At 40.8% G+C, this 19049-nt stretch overlaps 1 protein-coding gene across 6 annotated transcripts in view; it reads left to right on the top strand.

Annotated features, from left to right (window-relative positions):
* ARB2A (ARB2 cotranscriptional regulator A) overlaps positions 1-19049 on the top strand; it is a 268507-nt gene that overhangs the window by 148351 nt on the left and 101107 nt on the right. For all 6 annotated transcript variants that reach the window (XM_074812896.1, XM_074812892.1, XM_074812897.1 and 3 more), the window contains one exon: positions 8111-8230. In XM_074812896.1, the coding sequence (XP_074668997.1) occupies positions 8111-8230 (120 nt within the window). The remainder of the gene's footprint in view (positions 1-8110; positions 8231-19049) is intronic.

The following is a 19049-nucleotide window of genomic DNA, read 5'->3' on the forward strand; positions in this document are numbered from 1 at the left end:
CCGGGTTTTACTTTATAAACAGCAAACCCCCTTCAAGTTACAAAGCGCCTTGAATTTCCTAACAAAAAGCTGAAGAAATAGGGAGGGCGTTGGAACACAGCAACCCCGCAGCAGGAAATATTCACCACGCGACAGGGCTGAGCCTCTGCTGCACGGAGTCACGGCGGATTGAACCACGCGGGTAGCGTTTGCTGCTTGCTTTGTTGTTGCACAGATCTGCGGCCGAGCTCAGCGTGCTCGACTTTCCAGTTCAGATGCAAATCTAAGAAATTTCACCTGTAATGCGAGGATTTAAAAAAAAACGCTCATATATTCTTGTAACATCTGCGAGGTCCTGACACGGCAGCGCTCTGAAGGCCTCCTGCAAAGACCTACATTTGCCAAAACTGAAATACAGTATTAGGTCAGCGATGCATTAATGCAGCTGAGACCACTGGCACCTCTGTGAAGAATAGCTGTGGGCGCTGACGACTTCACTCTGTGGTTTCAGGCCATTGTTTGCCTGTTGAAATATTATAAATGAGGGCTTGGAGGCAAGTCCCGTGGCCAAGAGGGTGGTAAGAGGGTTTAGCTTTCCAGGGTCAGCATGTTCCTCACCGAGCAGAGGTGGTTGAAGCACTTTGGAAACAGGAGAAGAGAGTGGGTTTAGGGGTTTTTTTTTTAATTCAGCAGTAGCTTTAGGTTATTGGTCGGGAATTGTACCATTCGAGGGCTTAGCTGGGAAAACTTTTCTGGCTTCAAGTTGCTTTGTTTTTTTCTCATGTGTGCAATAAAGTGGTATATAAAGGGGAAAAGTAACCCCTTCCTGCTGCCCTGGGGGAGGTTAGGATCTGAGCTCCCTCTCTTCCCACATATATATAGCATAGCTCTGAATTTTATTTCCTGACCACCATCACCAGGGAAAGCCCAGCTTGCATCTGAAGTGGGAAAAGTGGGACAGGATCTGAACTTGTCTTGGATGGTAATTGCGGTGGGAGCTGGGGAGAACAGGAGCCCCAGGGAGGAGCCAAAACACAGGACGTAAAAAAAACTGGCTAGACACTGCCAGTCTTGCATTAGCTAAAACTTGTCATTTTAAACCTAATCTCAGCCGTCGTGCCGTAGCAAAGCGTGGGTATCACCACTTCCTCCCAAGCCAGCCCTTCATGCCCTTTACACTGATGGTGACAATTTAAATATTGTGTCAGTCTGCCAAATGCATTTTTGTTTTATATCTTTTATTTGGCTATTAGATATGCCAGATATTGCACGTTTCATGTAATACTTACTCATTTAGCAGATCTGTCAAGATTGCCTGCTTTCCTGATAAATTGTCAGGAGTTTTGGAGATGGGACTGCTCTCTAACTTAATATGATGTGTATTTAACTGCAATATGTAAGACTTCTGGTCTTCCTTTCTGCTGCTGACTGTATACACACAGCATCTATATTACCAGGGCTTCATAAGCAATACTGGGAATGCTTCCGCCGCTGGCCCACTTCACAAATAAACAAGACACCAGAAATTACACAGAATCACCTCAAATAGATCTGGGAATAAGACTGAGATCCGTAATATGAAAAATGCCACCTTAAGTCACTTTCCCATATTGCTTTCCAAAGGCATGTGCGAAATAATAACCTCGGCTATGCTGTTTATATCTGCCACTCCACAAATGCCTGGACTTAGCTGTTGTGATACCCAGTCTCTCCTTCTGTCTGGAAAGCAACTGCTACCTACTGCCAGGGTATATCTCTTGCCCCCATCTCAGAAAGTGCTCTTAAAAAAATAATATAGTCTTTTTATTTCCTCAATTATTCCTGCAAGATAAGTGGAAGAGGCTGGCATTTTTACATCCGAAGGCTCTTGGTTTAATCCCTGCTAAGGTCATAAGTAAGGAAAAATACAATGTGACTGTTTCTGAAAGCATAGGAACACAGTTGCTGAATAAAATAACATCACTCACCAGTGATGCATTTACATTATTTTAGTGTTGAACCCGTGCGGATTCAATGCTGTGTGTTTCCACAGAGCTACAGCAGACCATGGTGACCATGTACCTGCTCTGCCATTTACACCTCTGATCAAATCCTGCTGGGTTTTGTTGTTTTAATGCAACAAAGTATGCAAATAAAATGCATACAGAGCCCGTAGAATAAAGGAGGAAAGAAATGTGTCCTCCATTCAAACTTTCAAGGCTAAAGCATCAGTTGCCTATGATTTCATGTCTTCCCCTATTGTTTTCTCTCAAGTTGGCTCTTTCTCACTCAACTCAGAGCACAGCAACTAAAATAACTCCCTTGACCCACTGCTCAGTCTCCATTGTCCTTGCTTCCCAGTGCTCCTAGCAGGATCAGCTAAACTGAATTTCGGATGTGTGTGTCAGATTTAAAATTTGTTGTCAATTTGCCTCCACCGTCACTTTTGCTCCCATGTCTTCTCCCCCAGTCACGGCTGCTTTGCCACGGAGATGATCTTGATGTTGTTACCCTCATCTGCCCTCTTCTGCAGCCTCCTTTTGCCTTGTTTCCAGTGTCAAAGGCAGTCCATCACCATCCTTCCTGAAAATCCAGTTATTTAAGAGTTCTGCAAGACCCAACCCATCTTCATGTACGTATCTCCATATGGATATGGACAAAGTCCATGGGATGAGCCGTACACAACTGCCAAGGTCCTGGGGAAGGATCTGACATCTCCAGGGAGGGACTGGAGACAGGAGACCTGAGCCTTCTCCATCTCCCTGCCTCCCAGCCAGTGTGCAGTTCTGTTCTCCCATATTTAACACATGTACCATACTTGTTTACAGTAGCTCATCGAGCTAGAAGGAGAAATTGTTTTGCTGTGATAAGCGGTAATTATAGAAACCACCTTCAAGTAAATTGTTAAAAAGCTATTCAGTTGTATGGCATATTTCCCTATTTGTATGCATTTCACTTTTCACTTGTCGCAAAAAAAAATGTGATTCCAACTCCTTGATTTAAAAAAAAAAAAAAAAAAAAAAAAACAAAGTAAAAGGAGAGAGCTGTCACCGGAGCTTAAAATTAACTTGATTTTCTTGATTTGATTTTTCTGGGTTTTGATGAATTAGAAGTTTAGGACTGGATCTGAGCTGCTCTGCCCCAGTGAAGTCTGGAGTAGTTCAAGGCCTCCAGCTCTTGCCCCATCTGTAACTTTCCAGCAACAGGTTAGTTTAAAAAAAAAAAAGAAAGTAAAATTTGGCATTGAAACAGGAAATATGTGAACCTGTCACAGTAAGCAGTCTCAAAGGGCAAGCTGCTTTACAGGAGCTAATTAACCTTAGGAAATAATTACACAAATATGCAAATGTTGTTTAGATAATTCCATGTGTTATCAACTCAGGTAGTCCATCATAACTGCAGACCTTGCAATGTCTAGGTGTTAGAATCTGGCATAGTTGATAAGGCTTTGGTTGCTGCATCACTTCAGCTTGGTATTTAACAATTAATGACTGTGATATTACATTAGTAAATTCAACCTGTTTTTTTGAGTGCAACAGAACGTAACAGCGTATTCATGGTGTGCACGCTGCTTATCTGTGTATTCCTAATGGCTCCAGCCGTTAAAATGTTACCTACCTTTCAACTCCGAGCGCTAGCAATATCGGAAAAAATGACAGACCAGAATCTGTGGTCTCTTCCTCCACTTTTTTGCACAATGGATGGCCCGAGAATTTACTCACAGTCATCTGGGGTTTTCAGGGACTTGAAAACTATTACAGAAAGAATTTTAAATCTGCGAACTGGTTTTCTCTCTTTTTGAAAAGAGACAAGGAGCAGCGTTTTATACAAATGTGTTTCTGTTAGCGTTGCACAGACCCTGAAACAACGTGGTCGTGGGCTACCGCTCTCGGTGTAAGGTCCCCCCCAAAACCGAGCCCAGCTGGTCTGGGCTGGAGCAGCCCAGGGCATCCCTAACCCATGCCAGGACTTGAGTCGAGGCCGAGGAGGTCGGCAGCCACCAGCCTCTTCTGTACCACAAGCTGCTGCTTCAAGCAGCTGTAAGAGAGGTTCTGGCCCTGGGATATTAAATGGCTTCATATATATGAGAAACGTGAATTTATTAGTCATTGTCATATTATTTTCATGGACTGTACTATTAAATTATTTGATTAAGCTTTTGATAGTAAGATAAAAAGCTCCATATTAACCATTTATGATCATTTTTTGAGCAATCCTTATATTGGTTTAAAAAGTGAGGCTTTTTTAATACATAGTTAGGAGCCAGTGTTTAAAAAAATACTGGGGGGGGGAAAAAAACCTTTTATTACTAGAAAAAGTAATCTGTTCTTAAACCAGTAATTGTGAATACTCATCTCTTCCACATGAAACAAAATGTCATTCCATTTGCCAACGCTTGGTGATAATTTCTCATTCAAAAGGAGTGTGTCCATGTGGCAAGAGCATCTTTTTGATTAGCCCCATGCACCTGTTGTTAATCAGAACCTAATATCTGGCTACCTGTATTGTGTATTACTTTTATGGATGCCCCCTTTATAGCAAGTTCCAGAAGTGTGTGCCTCCTATACCATTTTGGAAAAGGAATAAAGAGAACATCAGCAACCTAAAATTCCTCGGCGATACTTGTGTTAAATTATTTTAACCACCTTTATCTCCAAGGCAATCTTTGGTGGGATTTGCTGCATGCAGGTATGACAGGCATTCAATATCTGATACTCTCCGTAGCGCTGGTACCCACTGGTGGCAAAGCCTCGAGGTATATTTGCTCTGGTTTTGAAAGGAACTAAAATACAGTAGTTTTTAGGGAAAAGGCACGGATGTCTTTTCATTTATTAGAGAAGGAGAGGGTAAATCTTACTCATGGCATTCCATTAAAAATGGAGGCAGGTAGGATTTTGCATGATGGGAGCAGAGGCGAAGGTTGAACCTTCTGTGCTCAGAGCATCAGCTCCATTCCCCACCGGAGCACCAAGGCGCTGGGGTGCAGGACTCCACTCAGGAGGTACCTCATCTGCAGCAGTCTGGTAATTGCCTGGTTTTGGATTACTTTGCATTGGTTAAGTGTCACACAGAGGCCTTTTCATCATTCCTAAATTTTTTTTTCTTTTATTTCTAATTATATTTATATTAGACGGGGAGATTTTCGGAGGAATGGAGACCCACAGCTATGACTTCCTCACCTCCAAAGAATCAGACCACTTACTTAGACACAGAATCACAGGTCACAAATGTCCAACTTTCAGCAGCTGGAAATTTTAAGTTCATCTTTCCCAGCACGTCTCCATCTCAGTCTGTTTCACAAATGAGAATGCGTTCAGCCTCAGCTGCCTTCTGAGGCACCTACCATGATTTCTCCATTCCTTTTTCTACAGTCATATAGATAATTATGTAAAGCATGACCAAGAGGCCCGCACTTTATCAGTTAATTTAACAAGGTGGTATCTAAGTGCATATTCTGTTTAGCTGCAGTGAAAAGAAGGAAAGCAACAACTGCCTGAAACTGTCACCTTTCAAATCAAAACCGCAGCATCCAGCCTCATCATTTAACCCAGGCCAGGCAGAGGAGGTTAATCCCAACGGACCCAGCACAGTCCAAAACCCGGAGGAGTCCGGCCGTACCCTGCAGTCGGCGGTGCCCGCTCCCGCAGCCAGATGTTTCCTGCACAGACACGGCGCTGGTTTATTCTCCCTCTGAGTTGTTTAAAACATGGGCTTGTTACAAGGGGAAAGAATAAGCAGATGCTCCGAAGAAAAGAGCTTTTCTTCTAAACATACACGACTCCTCCAAACTCCTTCTCACACATACGTGCTTCTCTTACCTTGTTTAGGGTTTAGCAGAGTATGTACAGCAACACAGTTTATCCTGACATTTTATGGCTTTTTTTCACCAGTAACAAAGGAAACTCTGGTTACAGTCTATAGCTAACTCATTCTAGCTCATTTCTTTTTGCTTTAGTAATATCCTATAGAGTCTTTGTACTGGACTGTGAAGCTGTGCAGTTAATGATTTGGTTTACTAGACCACTGGTTATGCTTTAATTGGTGGAAGCTTTTTCGGGCTGAGTTTCTGAAGCAAGAAGCTTCTTGCTGCTCTCTTAGTCTTCTGGAAACCCTAAAAATGTCTGCCTTTCCCAGCAGCGTGTAGAATAATAAATACAAAATACCTGAAAATGCACTATTAACGAGAAATGACCTCTTCCTTTTAACCAGAATGTTAAAGCAAAAAAAATCTGCCAAAATTGCTGTTAAGAGAACTAACGGTAACATTATTATTTAAAACCAAATATTTCCTGCATATTTAATTAAAATAAGATTTTTAGATAAACCAGTCATTTAAAAACTCTCATAGTGTTTCAGTGTGTGTTTTCCATACGTATCATCATTAGAGTACATCACTTTTCCATAGGAAACTCCAATTCAAGTTGTCCTTCAGCTTTATGTTAATAATTGGTCTGTCAATTGTATTTTCTTTATGAAATTTCATTTGAAAAACTTCCCTCTTTTCCTCACAAAGGGAGTAGTCTTTACCTCCTTTACCTATCTCTACAATCAGATTTCAAAACAGGGTTGAAAGAAAATAAGCCTTTTCTCATGCTGGGGTGGTTTACAATAGTTGATACATAATTAGTTAAAACTATGTTCTGTCATAGTCAATCAAGAGCAGAATCTGTCCGGGATTAAGAAGAATACTTCAGAGCACTTCAGTGCTTTTTGGCAAATTTGATAAATAAGTTTTAATCGCTGCTGCCTTTAGAGAAAAAAAATTTTAAAAGCACATAATTGTTTTAAAAGCTTTGGGTCCAGATCCATAAAGATTTGTAGCCATCTCGCTCTTTTTTCAGAAGCCGGGCACGAAAATAGAAGTAAAAGCCTAAATCCACCACGTTATTTAGTTGTCTGTCTTCCCATTGATTTTAGACACTCGTAAGAGTTTAAATTCCCAAAACTGAGTTTGCAGAATGGGACTAAGACCTAAATCACTTCAGTGTTCTTGGTAAAGTTGCAGTAATTCACACTATGTAATTAGCATCTTCTGATTGCCAGTGGTTTTTGCTGGTTTGTGCTTTATCTTCCCCAAGGAAATAAGGGTTTTGTGGTCTGCGTCTGAGTCACCTAGGGGTATGAAGTTTGTTGCTGTAGCAGAGCAAAGGGGAAAGGGATTAATATTTTAGGAAATGACATGACCTTGACTGATCAGCTCTTTCTGGCACAAAAGAGCCTGGAAAGCACCTGCAGCATTGTGCTAGAGGTGTGAAATCCTGGTGGGGCAGGGGAGCTAGCAGAGCATCTTACTGTCACCTGAGACTAGGCAGATTTGTAGTTACGACACGGGCAACTTGAGAAATGAGTTAAATATAGATGGGTACAGGGCTTCCCGAGAGCCTCTAAGGTAGAGGTGGGAGCGCACACCCTGATGTTCGAGGAGAGCGCACTAAAATCGGTGTAAATCGCTCCAGTGCCTCCAGTCACTCTTACACTGACTAACATTCACAAATTCTTGTTCAATAATAGGAAAAAGCACTCCCCTACCTACCAGAGACTCCAAGGTAATGGCTGGTGTGTAAGCAGTTAAGAGGTGTTTTATCTGTGCTGTATCTCTTAGTCTGCAGTTGCAAAAAATAGCATTTAAAAGATTAGTGGCAAATACCATAATTTTAATCTTTGGCAGATTTCCATTGGCCCATAATATGAAAAAATTGTAAAGACTGAAATTATATCTATATTGTTCCTGCTTGTTTTTATTTGTTTTATCAGACTAAAGGCTTAACTACTTTAAACAAACCATCAGTGAACAAACATTTGACAAAGAGTTGTCAAAAGAATGAAAATCAGAGCAGTGGCTCATAATTTCTTTGAATGCCTCTGTTTAGCTGAATTGCCATCATGGTATTTAGACAAAATTTTGCAGATGCATAATTTTTGTTGTATTTATTAAAATAAGCCACAATAAAGCAACAGTTTTACTGCCTTTAAATTGCAATCTTAAATTTCTTTTATTTAGTCAAATGAATCTGTTCTTTTCCTGACACTAGAGTATATTCATTTGAGGTTTGTTTTAAGAAAACATTTTAACATATAGGAACACGTTGCTTTTAGACAGAATTGCCAGTTTTTAAAAGGTAATTGTCACAAACGTAATTTCTTTCTGCAGGATAATGGATCTCCCGAAGAACACGCAATTTATGTTTGGGACCATTTTATCTCCCAGTCAGCTGCAGAGAATGTGTTTTTTGTTGCTCACAGTTACGGTGGACTTGCCTTTGTAGAGTTGGTAAGTGTGACTTCTCCGTTGCCTTCTTTCCTGAAGTCTTTCACAGATTTTCTAAATTCTTTGCGACCACCTTCTTGAAAGCAGCCGCTTAGGAACAACTTTGAACCAATGGTCAGATGCAGGTCTGGGAGGATTTCTTTGCAGCTGGAAGGTCACTGCATTTTTCTCTGTTAGACAATAAGGCCCCAAGTGTGCACGAACCTGAAAGACTGTGGGAGAACAAAATGCATTGGATCCTCCTTGTCCAGGCTGTGTACTGAAAGGCAGCACTCAGTGAGTTTCTGCTCTGGGGCAGAAAGACTGGAGGAGGTGAAGACTGAGGACGTACAAGAACAGTTTTAAAGCAAAGTCACATTAACAAATGCACGTTTTTGTATATAGATCGGAACTGAACATGAGGGGAAATTTGGGGGTTTTACCCAATTCTGCAGTTTTTCCGAAAAGGCCTGCAGAAGCTTCTGGGAAGACTTTTTTGCCATTTATTAGGCTCTGGATGCACCCTGCAGTGACGCAAGCTGGGGAGGACTCTGCTCGGTGTAAAGCAGCCCAATCCCTGATGCTGGGACCACAGAACAGCCAGTTTGTCAGTCTTTCACCCTTTAAAGGCAAATTTTTTGACCCCAGCAGGTATACAAAGTTTCCTGTCGAACTTACATACCATTCTTTGAGTGTAGCTATAGTCTCCTCACTTAATTGTGAAATGCTGGTGTAATCAGGACATGTTTTATTGAAAACTGGGGGAAAAAAAAAAAAAAAAAAAAGTCCTGTTTATTGTGGAAACGTAAATTGCAGAACATTGCCGTTGTTTTTATAGACATGGGAATCAGTACATCTTTTGTCTATAACACATTAGTTTAGTCTAACTGAAAGTTAGTACAAGTGGTTCCTGCCTGAACGTAAGATGAATGCCTTAGTTAAGAAAAAACATGCATGAGTGTTTTGTTTTTAATCATGGGCTGCTCTAAGCAGCAAGAAGAATCCAGAGCAGGACCACTTGTATTATTTTTAAGAACTTAAGATTTTTGTTTATCCTCTTTGTTTGTAGAAATTAAGGCCATTTTGATTTTCCCTGTGCTTCTGGAAGAGTATTTTTAAAATACAGACAACATGTACAGATTTGAGACTTGAAAACACTTCAGCTGATCATTTTCCACAGGTATTTTATTACCAGGTCAATAAGTATTCTCAAAACAAAATTTTTAAGAGACCAAATTAGTGAAGATGAATAATGCCTTCTATAGCCACAACTTTGGGCAAGAAACGAGTTGTGTTGTGTGCGCCCGTTGCTCCTTGGATGCAGTGAAGGGTAGGGAGCATCTCTTCTGCCTTGGCTTTCATCTGCCCTGTGTTTCAGCCCAGGTTATTCTGGTGTGCCTTCTCTGTCTGACGTGAAGCATTAGCAGAATTTCTGTAGGTTTTGTAAAGCCTCGTTGTTTGGGTGGCCGGACGCCTACAGATACATACACTTAGCACAGGGTGGGAATAAAAATCGACTGGAGACCTTTCTCAGTGTTTCCTAAACAAAGTGCTTATTCGAAGGAGTCTTGGAGAGTTTTTCCATCACATTTCAGTCAATGACTTGAGGTGGCATGGGTAACAGATGACCAACGTGTCATTCCCATTTTGCCTGTTTCTCTTGTCACACTGGTGGATATTTCTTCACTTTTGTTCTACTTTAATATGAAGCACACAGATGTTTCAGAACAAGACTTGACTTCTGACCTTGGGGCTTCCAGGGTCAGGGTGCTCAGGGCCTGTGAAATTATCACAAGCTGAGCTAAAGTTTTTATCCATCGCAGGAAGCGACCAGTAAGTAAGAAGTTAAAAAGGAGCTTTGTCAGAGAGACAAGATGGTCTCAGTAAGGGTCAGCTTCTGTAGTCTGCTGTCTCTGCAGGAGATGCATGCCTGAGAGGAAGAATATAATATATAACCATTGGCACATCACATATCTGTCATGCAAAACTAGACCTGAGAAGTATATTTAAAATAGCCCGATTGTTTTTTTTTTTTAAATCAAAGCATATTAACACCTGGTTTTGGTAGAGGTAGTTTGATATCTGAGCTCCACTGAAGCAGTTTAATTAAATAATGCATACACTGAAGCAGATATCATTGGAGTAAAGCCTGAACTATTCTATCACAATATTAATTTGTAAGATTTTACTTTGTTATGATCTCCTTTCTCTTCAACTTTATATCCATATGGCACTTAGTAATTGCAAACAGCTCAAAAAAAAGAAAGAAATGGAGAAGCTGATGGGCAATTACTGTCTTATGACAAATACATATTCGATCACTTCACTTTCTTTCCTGCTTTGTGTGGGGGAGATGATGAGGGAGATAGAGCAGCTACCCCATATAGAAACTGTGCCACCTCTACACTTGCTGTGCAAGAATTTTGGGTCAACTGATTCATAAAATTGTAGGTTACAATAGTTATGGAGACCTGTTGCACAGCTGCTCCTTCTGCGTCCGTGCCCCTTACAGGAGAGCAGTGTGAAGCATGTGGCTTTAATTTGGAGTGAAGGTTTCTGGGCCCTCTGCACTTTATTGTGCCTGCAGGGAGCAAGAAAACAAGCAGAAAAGTCCAAAAACATTTGCGTTTTCAATGAATCTCTTTTAAATTCACTTCACATGTTCGGTGCTGAGAGGTCTCTCCTGATCGTTCGCGACCGTCTCAGTCACAGAGATCCTCAGCTCATCCCTTTGTCAGGGTGCCAGGCTCTCGATGGAAACCTGACGCTCTGGGGTTAGGCAGAGAAACCCGACGAAACCTGATATTAAGTGGCAACTGATTCGTGGTCGTTCGTACCATCACGTGGGAAGAGCTGCTGCTCCCCCGGAGCGGCGTGGGGAAGTGTTGGGCTTTGCAGGGGCAGGACACATCCAGGTGCTCTGCAGGTTCCTGAAATCCAGTGCTGGGGTGCGGGCATGCATTGTGGTGGGAAACTCAAAGTGAAAAGTGAGCAAATAGGACTGTCACATCTGAAGTTGGTATAAAAGGGGGAGCGTCTTTGCTTACAAACCTTTGGTGGCCAAACCGGGTCTTCATTCCAGATTTCATCTCACCATAAAAATCAGGCTATGGTTTGGAAGCCCTTCATTAAACAAACCAGTAAAACTTGGCTGCAATTTTCAAATACATGCCACAGCATCTAACATTTTTATTGGTCTTTGCAGCTTTTTAATCTACATTTTTGCGTGTCTGTGATTGTGAGATGTTAAGAAAAACAGGGTGAGTCTGTAATATCACGCTTGAATGCACAGAAACTGTTACCCAGTTACTGCAACGTAGGCACACAATTTCTGTACCTTGCTGGGTCATAGATTACTAGGGGAATAATTGAAAGTGATTGAACATGTGTGGGAAGTAAAGTTCCACCAATAAATGTAATTAGTTGTATTGTTTATAGCTTGAATTACAAATGCTAATCATAAACCATATGCTAAAATGTATCTTAATATTTAGTAATTAAAACTTCGTGTAATTGTGGTTTGAAATTAAATGTGCATCTAATAATATCTACACGTAAATTACTTTTTGAATACACAGCACTAAAAATAGTTGTTGGGTCACTGTGTTCTGCTAATTACTGATTTTGAAAAACTCAAGCCATGATTCATGAACACATCGCAGCTTCTTACTTCTGTTATCCCATACACAGTGTAGTCGGGGATTTATTTTCAGAAGCAGCTTGCTGTAGTTGACGGTAAATTGTGGAACTTTCCCAACTCCTAGCTTATAATAATTTTATGAAATTTAACAGAAAGTGAGAATTTCAAGTTGATGGAGTCAATTTTATATTTAGTTTACAGAAAATAAGTTTCTGGTACAACGCCTCCTTTGAATTTTTTCTGCCAAATTTTGTGGGTTTACAATTATTTTGCTTTAAAAAGCATGTTTTCCCTTGTCATTGCCTGCATAAAAGACCTGCACAGGAGAAAAGATATATTGTGCCCCTGTGCCTGCCTGAGTGCTGTGGCCACCTCCTGCAGATCTAGTGGCAGCGTCAGGGCCTGGCTGCACGTGGAGAGGACAGAGAGGGTGGTCCTAGGATGCTGGGTGACGTGTAGAACTATCCGTGTCCATCATTGTAAAGAGCACATGACAACTACTCATTTCGGAATCACGAGAAGAATTGTTAAATCTAAGCTTTCAAAATTGTCAATTAGGTATTCAGTATCCTGAGATTAAAAAAAAAAAAAAAAAAAAGGGAAAAAGAGATTTTGTGGAAGATTTCTCCTGTTTGCCTCCTGTATTCCTGAGATCTCAGGCTTTGCATTTTCAAGGGTTTCCTCTGCACCTTATGAAGCTTTTTTGTTTTAATTTTAGTTAAATAATATCTTTAAGAAAATTCTTAAGAAAAAAACCACCAAATATCATGAGAATCGTGACATAATAGTGGTATCCCCAGTTTACAGCATACGTACCGCTGTAAAAATACAAAGTACATGGGGGAATGTAATATAGTTAAATTAGAAGAAGGAAAGTAGGCTCATTGTCTCTGAGCAGATGAGAAACTATTCATTATGGTCTTTGTTGGCTAAAATGTTGGATGTATATATTGACAATTTGCACAAAGGTGTATATAAAAGTGTGTGCGTGTATTTTTAGGCAGCTTTGTTAAAATGAGAGCCCTTAAAACACACTGTTCAAATTACTGTATCCACTCTAGCGTCCTAATTCCATCAAAATCAGCCAATTTTGTCCATTTGAAATAATTCTAGGTCCGTCATTCTGAGATGTGCTCTGCAATATGCTGCCACTTCATTTTGTTGTATTGTGCTGAGTACGGCGAGGGCCTGACCCTGGCTAGAGCTGATAGGTGCCATAATAATAACGATGATGAACGGACACCTGCTGAGCTACCTGGGAGTCTCTGAGGCTGCATCAGTATTCTGGCACAGGCAAAATGCAATTTAAGAGCCTTAATGACTGGGCTGTGAACCTGCCATTAGCTTTTCATTAATTTAATTTCCTGAAATTTCAGATTGAATGGGTTGTTATAGTTGGCTTCTTATTTATATATACTTTCATAAATGTATGTATCTACTTATTTTTTATATTTAGTTTGGCTCAAGAATTGATGAACATAGAGCGGGTACTGTGGATATGCAACTCTTAATTCCCCTGCCTGACGTATTAAATCGAAATACATCTACTGATGCGTGGCAGAAATAACACAAGATCTGTGATGGTTGTAGGAAGCACGGGAGAGAGCTGGAGGTAGAGAGCTGAGAAGCAAAACACCTTGGTGACCAAGATCCATGTTGTGAAGAAACAAAGCAAAATATCACTGTGCTTCAAGGTTTCATGAGCATTAAACTAACAAAAAAAAAAAGAAAAAGGACGTTCTTTAAATGTTGAATGTCAGTTGGGAGAGCAGTATGGGTTGCTGTCTTGTAGGTTTATGGGGACCTGGGTTATATGTCCAGTCTTCGGACAAATCATCTCGCCCAACTCTACCTGTTCTAGGTCTCACCTTTTTCTGTGTTGTACACTTACATTAGCACCTCTTTGAGTCAGGTCTGGCTGAGGTAGGGACACTCAGAAAAGTCTAAAAACAGGATCTTAACTGCATTTGGTTATTTATTTCAGCTCTACTTTGTGGTGCTTCTTGGAAAAATGCTCATTCATCTGAAAAAGGTCAAATGAGAAATGAGGGTGGGCAAGAGGAGCTAATGGAGAAACAGCAGTGCGACGGGTAAAAAGGGTTGGACGGGACTAGGGTCACTAGCCTTGGGGCAGATTTCTTTTAGTATTTTTATTACTGACATGGGCACACAGAGTAAGTACACACTAATGAAATTGGCTCCTGGCATGAAGCAGTGAAGTCACCATTGGTATTCATAAGTAGAATTTCTGCAGTAATAGAGATTAAAGGAAATAATACAGACTTCAGGACACTTAGGCATTGACTGGATAGTCATCTGCATTTGTGTATGAAGAGTGATCTCATTAACAGGGAACAGCAGGGATGGAGAAGCCCTTAGACGTGCGACTTCATTGCCCGTGGCTGTAAGCGAATGACCCGATAACGCACCCAAAGATGTGATCCTGTGATTCGTTCGCTCCTTCTAACCTACAAAGGAAAATATTAACACCAGCCAGCGTGCTGTGAGATTAATCTGAGATAATTTGAGACATTTGGGAAGATTAACTCAGTCCGGAAGAGGTATGGGGAAGAGGTGTCAGTATGCCCAGAGCTTGTTTTACTAGAAACGGTGAAGGATATGCGGACGTGCCGCGGTAGGTGCCACGTGGAGATGTCCTGCCTACCTACAGAGTCAGTGTAGAAACATGCACCCTCTAGGCTTATCAGCCTTAATAAGAGCTGTGTAATCTACTGATGCTCTTACATTAACTTCGGTAGCTATTGAAGAAAAAGGTTCGACATTTATTCTGCATTTGCCTGGTAAAAACCTTGGCTTGTTCAGCCTGGCGAAGGAAAGCTTAGAGGGATTGGTAGCACTCTGCAAATACATCGGGAGAGCAAACAGCGGGGAGGGAGGGCCGTGTAAGCCAAAGTACAATGTTGGCACAGGAACAAATGGATTAAAACTGGTCATGAATAAATTTAGGGTGGAATTAGGTTTCTCACCGTTGGATGAGGAAGGCCGGTTTGGGAACAGGAGGACTGGGGCAAAGCTGCTACCCAGCGTGACCCGCACATGGCAAGAATTATGTGAGTAATTGGCTGGGACCGTCGCTTCGTGGTGCGACCCAGGAGTCCATGTTCCTGTGAAAGCCAGTGTGTGCAGGTGCGTGTTTTCAGCCGTGAACAATTGGACCCAGTTTGGATTAATTTTTCTGGAATTGGCACCTCTCTTGACTCCAGGCTCACTCCATGGCTCGAGTGCTGGAACCGCTGAGTCTGAGCCAAAACCAGGTCAACCCCGAAACACCAGTGTTTGTGAACAACTTTTTTTCCCTCCTCACTTGTTTTTGGAAGTAGTGGACTCATTTTTGCTAATGCTTTCCGAAATGCACGAGCTTCAGCTTGTGGTAGGAAGCAACAGGGATCACAGATCCCGTGGTGAGGGGTTGCAGCCGCGAGGAAATTAAGTGATGGATTGAGCACAAAGTACTGAAGTATTTTAATACGTGTCACTGCCTGCTGTATTGGTAGCAACTTCTTGATTGCATTTGGCTTTTACTGATATATATATATATATATATTTAAAGTGTGTGTGTGTATACGCATACACATATATATATATATTTATGCGTATATATTGCCAATTTTAACACAGAGCAGATAAACATTTTAGGCCACCCTCAGCCTAAATAAATAAGCTGACAAGCGTACACTGGCGTTATTTCACTTGCTACCATTTATTGTTATTATCCATTTTCACTGAGGTAGCAATCCCATGCTGGTGCCTTGTCCTGAAGAGCTTGCAAGTCTGGAAGGATCGTCTAACAGGAAGAGACGGAGGAATGATGAGTGATTGCCAAGCAGTTCACAGCACCGTAGCTGCATGTCCTTTTCCATTTTTTGGCGTTTTAGTTTAAATGCCATCTAGGCATCTCATTCCTCAGTTCATCCCCAGCCCTCTCAGCCTTGCTACTGGATGAGAGAAGAGGGTCCCTGCAATGCCAGCCTGAGCGTTGGCCGCTTCCACATGTTTTGAATATTCATCCCTCCTTGTTACCTTGCTCTAGATAACTTGCTCAGCCTCATTACTTCTTCCTTCCTCTTAATGATTTGCTAATGTTCTATCTCATGCTTCACTCAACTCAGTCCATGGTCTGAGGCTAGCCCTACGTATGCCCCTTCCCCACTTCTTCCAAAACGAGAAGGGCAATGCTTCATGGACTGGAACGATATACGGAGTACTAATTACCAGCACCACCCATCATTACTTTACGTCTCATTGGCCCGTTCATATTAATTTTCCAGTTTGACACCAAAGTTAGAATGCTAATTATAAAATGAACAACGAACTGGTGATGGGTAAAAGTTTGGGTTACTTGGAAATGTAGTTACTTGGAAATACATGTTTGTATCCTGTGGGATTTGGAGGTCAAAGGCACGGCACTTTCTGCATTTCTTTGCAGAGTCTTTTCTAGAGTTGCATCATCTCACTAGTTGTATATTTTTATAATTTCTTCGCATTGTTTTAAATTCCATGCACTACACAGTGAACATTTATTTTTAGATTTCAGAATGAAGAGCTTTCTGATCTTTAACAATTGTTCTCATACTTCCATCCCCTTGTTCTCTTGTTGCCCAACTATATATAACTAGTCTTCTTTTTTTTTTTCCTTTTCTCTTTGTATGCCTGTCTGAATGCAGTCCTATTTGTCAACATTTCCCTGGTAGTATGCTGAGAATCAAACTCTGTATTTTAAGTGCAGTTACTATAGTTAGCTCAAGGTGAACTTCAGTACCTTTGCTCAGCTGAGCAGCGTTTCGGTCAGTGCAGCCAAAATGGTACCAGATTTTTTTTTTTTTCCCCAAAGTTTCTTTGAATTTGGTATACACTAATGTTCATGCATCCCTCAGAGTATTTCAGTGCTCTCGACTTCCCTTCCCCCGGTGGTACTGAATGTAGTAGATGATTTTTCCCTCAAAAAAAATACTATCTCACATTCTTCCAATCTAATTGAGTTGTGGCCCTTGTTGCCCAGGATGACAAACTAGTTTGTGTAACGATCTCTCTTGTGCTACAGGTCTGTGAATCCTGGAAGCTCATTTTGTGTTTCTTTCATGCCTTACTTCTTTTGGCAATTTCTCCCACTTTAATGTCACCTGCAAATTTAATTAATTCCAGATCATTAATGAAGATGTTAAATAAAACTGTATTTGGCATCTATCCCTATATCTGACTAGAAACTTCCTTCTGGCTCAGTAAATTCCTTTGTATTAGTACCCTTCCCTGCATTGTTTCAACTGTTTTCAGTTCTGTGAGACAGCATACATATCAGTCAGTTTATTTTTCATTTCAAATTCTAGCTTTGAAAGACAAAAAATAAAAAGCCAAAGCACAGGACCGTGTTCAAAGAACACATCACTCGTCCCTTCAGTTGTGCAGATAAACCTCAGCCCTTGAGCCTCTCAAAGCTGATGGGGCAGTGTCTGTGTGCAACCATCTTCTTAAAATGGGTAGAGTAGACTGTTGATCCCAACAGTTAACTCCAGGGCCCAGGGCAACTGGTTTTCCTTAGTTTCTCGCCTAGCTATTCAATTTCTCAAGTTACAAGTTGTCATCTCTAGGTGTGCGGATCCGTAGAGGTGTTTTCTGCCTGAACCATCTCAAACTCATCAGAGCTCTTCCCCATACACTGCAGAAATTCATCAGTGGTAACGGGACACGAGTCTTCTGTCCTGAACCTCCAAGTACCTGACACTGCACGCCTTTGCCTTATCTCCACCCCTCTGATGTAGACTTTTTTGGGTCTCCGAGGTGAATTCCGGAGATGCTGGTACACATGTCATCCTGCTGCATAAATAAAAGTCCTGTCTTCCATTTTCCTGGTCAGACCTACTAGATCTTCACCCCATCCAGGTTGATCTTCACACCTTGCCCTCTTAATCATGTAAAATCTTCCTTTTTATTTTATTTAATCCACCTGATTCTGGGTCTTACCAGCAGGTGCCTCTTTTTGCTGTGGTATGCAGATGCCTCTTTTCTGGCAGTGGTGCATCAGGACGGGAAAAGGAAATTTTTAGACCACTTTCTGCAGATGTGCTCACTGCATCTATAAATGGCCATGCTTTGGACTGGCTGGAGGTTCAAAAACACGAGTACTGTGTTTTTTTCAAGCAGGTACAATATGAAAAACTGGAATTTAATTTCACTTTGTAGGTTGTTACTTATGTGTCTAGATTGGTTTGGAGAGCAGCTTAAGATTTTACAACATATGACATCATCACAGTCTAAAGGGATTGCAGTTCTTTTTGAATGTATATATGAATGCTAATAAAGAAGGAAAGTAGTTTTGGATTTGCTTATACAATGAAGAAAGTGGTAAAATCACATGTATTGTTCCCTGACAGGTTTTGTGGTGCATTTAGATTATTTTATCTGAAATATCAGGCTGTTTTAAATTCTGTGGTTGTTTTTTTTTTTTTTTCATGGAAAAACCATTTAAAAAAGGAAGTTGTCTCACTGCTATTTCAAACTTTTTCCCATTTCTGTGACATGATCTGATGCCGATAAGACTACACAAGTGTATTGTGTTACTGTTAATTTAAATGTTAATTATGGTGAAAAGTGTATGTTCGGCTTTTGTGTGGAACAGCAGAGATTTTATAAGACTTTAAGACCCGGTTTAGTGGATCAACCAGGGGAACTGCAAGTTAATAATATATTAGGCATTGCAAATCCAGGTGGAGTAAAAGGAATCCACACACACTCTGGTGAAGGGAGCTCTCAAACTGTGGTGCTATAAGAAGCAGCTGGAATTTGCATTTTATCCTAGAACTTTCCTTTCTTTAATCTAGTGAAGATGTGTTACATAGCTCTTTTGGTATATTAGTGAAGTATTTTAATATTAATAATAACATGACTACCAGTGTTTAAATGTTAAAATAATCCTATTTAAGGGCTTTGCTTGAATATGATATGAAGTAAAAATATGTAAGTAGATTTTGCACATATATTCATTGAGAAAATTGTGCCTTTAACACCACAGAACTGAACTGAGATTTTAATGCAAAGTGTCAAAACGCAGGAGTAAAATGTCCTCATAAAAACATGAAAAATAAGAGCTCTGATTAGTTATTTTTCTGTCTTTTCTATTTTTCCAAGGCAATTTAAATGTAATAGTGAGTCTCAGTATCCTGCAGTATCAGGATAGAAGGCACATGA

The sequence above is a fragment of the Strix aluco genome, chromosome Z (genome assembly GCF_031877795.1).
Source record: "Strix aluco isolate bStrAlu1 chromosome Z, bStrAlu1.hap1, whole genome shotgun sequence".
NCBI classification, from domain to species: Eukaryota; Metazoa; Chordata; class Aves; order Strigiformes; family Strigidae; genus Strix; species Strix aluco.